At 42.0% G+C, this 7,239-nt stretch overlaps 1 protein-coding gene across 1 annotated transcript; it reads right to left on the reverse strand.

Annotated features, from left to right (window-relative positions):
* Positions 1-719: 719 nt before the first annotated feature.
* Positions 720-6,328, reverse strand: LOC129602245 (uncharacterized). Its single transcript, XM_055501239.1, has 11 exons — positions 6,171-6,328; positions 5,959-6,046; positions 5,690-5,889; positions 3,858-5,576; positions 3,628-3,774; positions 3,290-3,550; positions 3,039-3,221; positions 2,692-2,981; positions 2,494-2,570; positions 1,900-2,440; positions 720-933 (listed from the first exon to the last, which is right to left on the reverse strand). The coding sequence occupies exons 2-11, from the start codon at positions 5,969-5,971 to the stop codon at positions 720-722; spliced, it is 3,645 nt and encodes a 1,214-aa protein (XP_055357214.1). The 5' UTR covers positions 5,972-6,046; positions 6,171-6,328.
* Between the last annotated feature and the right edge of the window lie 911 nt (positions 6,329-7,239).

The following is a 7,239-nucleotide window of genomic DNA, read 5'->3' on the forward strand; positions in this document are numbered from 1 at the left end:
ATGCTGACGTGTTCTTTCGTCCTAGAGTTGTTTAACAACCGCCGCCATAAGCCACACACCTTACATCAAGCATACACGCAACCGAATCAAAAATTAAAACGGCGGTACTCTTCACGAGCCGGTTGTTATTCGAGTATCCGTACCGTTTGGCTTTCATTTGCGAATGCAAGTCCAAATGCGACAAAATGTCGCTCAGCAGCAAAGGCGTCAAATCGCAAATTCAGGCAGTCAGCATCGATCGACCAAATTGGATATCTAAAGAAAGAATATTGTTTTAAACGAAGGTTGTCCAACTTTAAGCTGCTAAACGGCTTTGCCAGGGATATTTCTTCTTGTGTGATTCCTCCAGTTATCCATCGGCGGTAGATCATCACGGCTGTTCAGATGTGTCTCCAGGATTTTCGGCAGGATTTCTGCCATCCACTGCGTCGGTTGCGCGTCCCTTGCGAGACTGGCAGAAACAAACATACAATCTTTTTGTTCAACGCGCAGATGAAATCGGCAGCAGTCCGGCAGACAGTCTCGGCCCGAACGGCTTAAACCCAGTTTAGATTAGGATCACTTGAAATCACGCCGTATCCGCAGCATGAGTTTGGATGCAGTGCATCCCACAATCCCTGTCGCAGCAGTCAGACAGCATGTGCAGCATAACGGCTGGTCGGAAACGAAAGGCTCCGTTGTCTTTCTCACGCAGTGCCGCAAAAACTTCAACGTCTTCGTTAGAAGACGTTGAAGTCTTCTTCTAAGACACCTCTGTACGAAAGGTCAATGTCCCAGTAGGATGGCAGCTGCCAGACGTCCTGCACTTGTATCCAGCGCGCTTCGGCTATTTCGGAGTCGGAGTGGGTGAAGGCGTGGTCGCCGCCGATATCCTGGATATAGCCCAGCCACCAGGTGTCGCCACCATGGCAAACGGCGACCGTGTTGTGAAACCTGATTTGATTGGAAACCCTGTTGTGAAACCTGATTTGCCGTCTGAAACGGCGGCATCGCACCCGGCGAACGCGCATTCATTACATATGAGGCCTGAAGACAAAGTCACCGAAATCATGAATTCACACAAAGCCGTAAGTTGGGACGGTTCGCGTTGCATTTATCAGATAAACGACGTATCTGCTTACTTGATCCATCTCGGTAGCGTTAGTGAGCAAAGGTGAGCCTCTGCTTTTGCGTAGAAGTACATACAGTATTTGGCGGGATACAGCTTACTTTAAGCGGAATCGAGGACTGTATCTTATTGAACTTACAATTTATTAATCCTTAAACGTTAGCAGTTGCTTATCTTATCTTCATAGATGTAACGGTAGGCCGAATTCGATGAATCTTGAGTAGTCAACATATGCCCCTTACCTATGCCCTGAAAGATTTTTAGCATTTTAAAATCGATGTGCGAAGCAGGTGCGCGCTCGGTTTTCGTGCCAAAGCTGTCGTCAGAGCCCGCTACCCACGGGTGTTGCGCCAGATTCGCAAATCTTGCTTTTCACTTGACTGCACTCAGTCTTAATTCATTTTACTTACGCAAGGCGCAAGCAAAATTTTAGTGTAACACGGCAGTGGAGATAACTTATCCTCATACGAATTGTCAATTTGTTACATCGAAAATGAAGCCTGAAATAACCGCAATTGGAATCAAAATAGTACAGTACTGCCATTTATAAATTTGAAAATGTGGACCGAAAATCCACAATTCCAAGAAATTAAAAAATAATTATCCACGGATACCGGTACCCATGAAAAAATTTATCAGGCAACCGTCTTACTTGTAATTTCAGGAATCTGATGTAAAATTGAAATTTGTAAACGAGCTTAACTATATTAAAAAGAATAAATCACACTTAATTCTCAAGTTTTCCCCTTTTTGTCGCATAATTCGTCAGGTTTTTTTTTATTTTATTTTGCTTCAGTTTTGCCAGTTTCGCCGGTTGTTCAGACATCTTTTCCGGCCGCTTCTTCCCAAATTTCAAATCAAAAAGATCGTCACGCTTATTTTTAACATAGTTCTTCAACAAAAGATTAAACGTTTTGCGCAAAAGAATGTACTCGACTTCTACGTATGAGTTACACGAGCAGAGATCAGAAAGAGGGTGAAAATTACTCAAGCTCATTTTAATGAGCATTAGCTTCAAAATCACAGCCAGTTGCGATTTACTCTTTATAAACTCCGGGAATTCCACCGCTTTCATAAATAAATTATAAGCACTTTTACAAAGGAGAAAAGTTGCTTTCCTGGGAAGCGAGAGTCCAGAAAGTTCAGCCCTACTTCTCGCTCCTATGTACGATGCACCGGGGAGATCACTTGATGACGAGAAAATATCCACCAGTTGTCCGCGACACATTTCGCAATTTGAATTTCGATCAGCCGTTCTAGCCAGCGCTGCCGTAGCATCGGCAATGGCATCCCCAAAAATATCCGCTCTATCACATTTTTCAGTTTGGTGTCCTAACAAGGTTTCAGGTCAATAAAGTTAAATATCCATTATAAAAATTATTTACCTAACGACTCCCATGTAGAGTGAATAATATCCAGCATTCCAGTGCAGATCCACAAATGACTATCTTTTGCAATAAGCCTAAATAACCGAGAAAAATCGTTGTAATAAAATTTTATTTGCAATACACGATCAACCGGTACATTAAAATTTATCGCATAAATATATTATATATTAGGCATTAAATCTGCTTTATCCGTACTGTTCCAGCAACATGTTTTTTTCTTCTAAGGTAATTTCTTCCGATCCTATTAGAAGTTTCGACTCTTCCGAATTAGAAAAGCAGTAATCACGCAGTTGATGATTAGATTTTTTCCTGCGCTTTGGGAAGGGAGCGTCAGAAATCGATATCATGGTTTTCCTTGTTTTGAACCGGCTTCCAACGTTTGGGCTTTCGGTCAGTTCCTGGTACGCTTCGATATTACTGATATTTTGGCGCACTTTTCCTGCAGTTAATTTGGTTGTTCCTAATTTTATAGCCGCATTGAGCTCCTGCAAAATAACAAACATCATAAAGTCTAGTAAAATTTCTGACAAGAGGCTACTCGCTTCTATAGCATCGCTGCACTGCTTTCTTGGCAGTATATATTCTGCACCGCGTTCGAGAGCAACCCTGGAAATTTCTTTTATGCCGTGTATAGTTGCATGTAAGCCTGTCCATGTCTGGCGAGGGAGTGATTCGCGGATGCACTGCGGATGCGGCCCGATTCCGCTAAGCGAATCCAGCATTTCCTGTAAAAGTTAATCCAAGAAATTAGTGCGAATAAAAACAGTATATAAAAGTACAAATAAAAACCCACTGCAAATTTCCGATCAATATTTTCAAGAGTGATAACTTCGAAAAGAGGTTGTTTAAAACGGTGGGCTTGCTGTATAGACGACGTTGTTAAAGGATAATAAAATCCTCGCACATAGTGGATAAAATTAAGGATAATTTCAAGCCCGAACTTTATGGAGGTCACTTCTTCTCCACGAACTTCCGCCATTCGTACTAGTAGTGGGTGGAACGGCGTCTGAGACACCAACATCGTTAAACATCCTACTGTACGGTCGGAAAATAACTGCAAGAACAACAACAGCACAACCATGATTAATTGAAACTTAAAATAATACATAAATGTGCGATTTAAATATTCACCCCTTCCGCCGTTCTGGTGGACATTTTCTCAAAGGTATTAGGCCATAAAAGTTTTCGTGTGATATCAGGAGCGTATTTCACCGGCGAGCAGCGCTCTAAATCAAAAAGTGTTTGGAGGAGGGATATATCAAAAATCCAATCGCCAAACTGAAACAAAAATACATTTTAACATAATTTGCATAATTTAGTAATTCACAAAATAAAAATATGCGAAGTGATACTCTACATACAAATAATTTTCCGTTGTTGGAAGCTCTCAGAATGTTCGCCCATATCCTTTTCAGCAGGTGGCTAATATCCAAAATAATAATAACCATTTCGTTTTCGAGGTACGGATGAGGGAACTTCCAAGGAAAGACGTTTTCCTGAACGCGGAGGACAGAGCGGCAGCCGACATTTTCAGCCCCATGGTCCGAACATAATCCCCTGTTCCGAAACTTTGTATACATTGCTAGCAGTCGAAGATTTCGGAGTAAGATTTTTGCCAAATCTTTCCCTTTCAGGTTTTTCACAAAATGATACGAGACGATTTTCCGCACGTTTCCCACAATACTTTGGATAATAAATATTAATACGTTTTTCGCCGGAATCACTTCTTCCTGATTTTCTGCTACTCCAGTAACACGTCCATTCACGTACTCAATCTGCTGTGTCTGGTACGTAACATCACATATTAAGTTCACATCCCTATACGCATCCGGAATAGTCTCACAGAACTCTCCAAGTTTCCTCATGTGCTCCACATCTTCCCCATCATCAATGTCATAACTGGCTGTGTGATCTCGCAGAGTCCGACTGTGAGGAAGCGCAGCGCCAAGCACACGACGAAAAAAGTCGTAACAGGCAGCCGACAGATTTTTTGCCACAGCACACATTCGTTTAATCCAGGGGGAATATCGTCGCTGTTTTGATTTTTTAGAAGCTGAGACTATTAACTCTTTCGCGAATTTTGCCACAGATGATATCTGCTGATTATGTAGAAAAACCTCGGTGTCGTCGGATTCGTTGCCTTCTTCATTCGGATCACTATGCGCCTCAATGTCATAGTTGGCACATGCAGGATCGTTGCTAAGTGTTGCCATCAATTCATCACACTGCTTTCCGATAACTAGGCACTGGTGTTGAATAACAGCATTCCTATCCGTAATCCGAAAAGTCAAAAGTTTCTTCAGCGAGCGCTCATTCGATACTGTTTCATTCCCAATATAATCTTTTAACTCGTTACCAACCAGAACACCGTTAATAAAGAACGCTGGTGCTGCATCTGGCAGTATTCGTACGAGTACGGTATCATGATGAACGGTTTCCGGGGTAGACGCGGTAACAGAAATTTTGCCAAGTAGAATGTCGTTGTCAGAGCGTTGCAAGACAGTGAATCCACATTCATTGATTACGGGATCACATTCAGCGCTCTTCAACTTCATGAAAAATTTTGAGGAGAAAAACTGATGTTGCCCATTTTCTGCCAGTCGATTCAGCAGCCGCCGTGGAGGTTGAATAATTTTAGTCGGATTTGATGATCCCGGCCGCTCCGTAGGCACAGCTGACAGAGATAATCTTGGCGTTAATCCGGTCCAAATAATGTCGTCTGTACGGAAATGCTGACTGCAGATGCGGTGATGTTTCAGAAATCCCGTCTTTTCAAGGTCTTTTCTGTCGCAGAAGGCAAAGAATGCCCGATAGCGCTGGTCTTCGCTTTTGTTAGGGATTTTAAAAAACGAAATATCCGCAAATTTGTTCGGTCGGTTGCTGCATCCATACACCACGCAAAGGGTTCCACCGTCAATCCTTGGACAACGCTCCGGTGCGGCTTCGTAATAGTGGTATGGATTGATGCAAATTTCGCCTTCTTCCAAACAGCAAGTTTCCATTGGCAGAAGGTTTTTTAACTTCGGTCCTCGGAATGACCTGACAACTGCGTGATTAATCGGCATATCCCGCCCAGATATCTGCAAAAAATTAGATCTTAATGCAATCAACCTTCTGCCATGTTTTTTAATAAAAATGATTCTATTTATTTTAAAGCTGTTTTATTTAAGTATGAAAATAAAAAGCGAATTACTCGAATACTGGAGCGGCCACGGAGGCCGACACAACCAGTCTTTTCGGTATCGCCACAAGTAACGGCAATAAAGAGATGTTGCATGGCGTCCAAATCCGTTCTGAGTCTTCGCAGGACCACAGTAATAACTGTCTTAGCGTATCTAACTTTGGTTAATGGAGATCGGTGTAGAAGCAGTTTTTCGTGCCACGATAAGTTGTCTGTTAACAAAACAATGTGCACAATTCATGTTTTTATTAATTTATTATTTTAAATTTTTTGTTGCTCACCGGTCACGCCCATCTTTTTTTCTTCCTCATGTTTCCTCTTTGCTGAATCCCGCCTGAGCTGCTCTTTCACCGCTTTTCTTTTTCGGTCCTAAATCAGCGGAATAAATTAGCAAGCACATAAAATATTCAAGCGCATAGCTACCCAGCTGCACCGCAGAGAAGTTAAGCACAAAATCAGTAACGAAATAATTGATAGCCAATATGTAATTCACCTCGTCTCGTTTCAGCTTCGGTATCTCTCTCTGGTATGTTCCGCGATTTCGACTGGTACAGCCCGTAGACGGTAGTTGAGAGCATTTGGAGATAGTTGTATCAAGTCCGCATCGGTGAACGCTGAATGTGATTCGTTAAAATCTTTCAAACACTGAACTGGTTCTTGTGCAAAAGTGAATAATTTATTTAATGTGGTGTATTTAGGTAATGCTTTAACTCGAACTTATTCCAAAAAATAATTTTACGGATTAGAAAAACACATAAATGCACACATAAATACGTACAGATAAAACCTCAGCTGTGAGCGAGGTGCTGTCAGAACTATGGGATATCGGGTTACTGCCGAGCACTTCAGCACTGTTCAGCCCATTTGTCCATCGTGATGGTTCGGACAGTCCAATTCATACGAGCATCACGATTCACGCGGTTTACAAGTTGAGCAATTTAACAATCACCGAGTATCTGAAAATAATAGAAAAAGCTTTATTTACTGACCATTATAGCCCTCGCATGATGTTACTTGTACTGGCAAAAAAAACTCAAAATACAGTATAGAAATAAAAAAATTTTAAAATAAGCATTTGAGCTACCATCAGGCTGTATCAACTGCCTACCTTCACAGTTCGCCATTGTTAACTTATTCATATCAGTTGCACAGGCGACATGGAGAAATCGACGTTCATCCTGAAGTATATCACGGTGCCTTGTTGAAATCCATTCCACATCAAAGGGGCGCAGTGAACAGACAGCAAAGTCCCACGTATGTTTGTGGCACTCGGGTAGCCGATCGTGTAGCAAACTGCGTGAAGAGCCAATCTTTGCCACAACTGTACGCTCGGCACAGCGGTAATTTCAATAAGACGATAAACGATATTCCATTTCAGGTTGTAATAAACATTCAGGCAAAGAACGAAAACGATAAGATGTACAGTACAAAAGTAGGATTCCAACTGATATTTCAGAAATAAATATTGCGAAATAAGAGTAAGTACTAAAATGAGTGAAGAAAGCAAGATTTGCGAATCTGGCGCAACACCCGTGGGTAGCGGGCTCTGACGACAGCTTCGG

The sequence above is a fragment of the Paramacrobiotus metropolitanus genome, unplaced genomic scaffold (assembly GCF_019649055.1).
Source record: "Paramacrobiotus metropolitanus isolate TYO unplaced genomic scaffold, Prichtersi_v1.0 Parri_scaffold0000370, whole genome shotgun sequence".
NCBI classification, from domain to species: domain Eukaryota; kingdom Metazoa; phylum Tardigrada; class Eutardigrada; order Parachela; family Macrobiotidae; genus Paramacrobiotus; species Paramacrobiotus metropolitanus.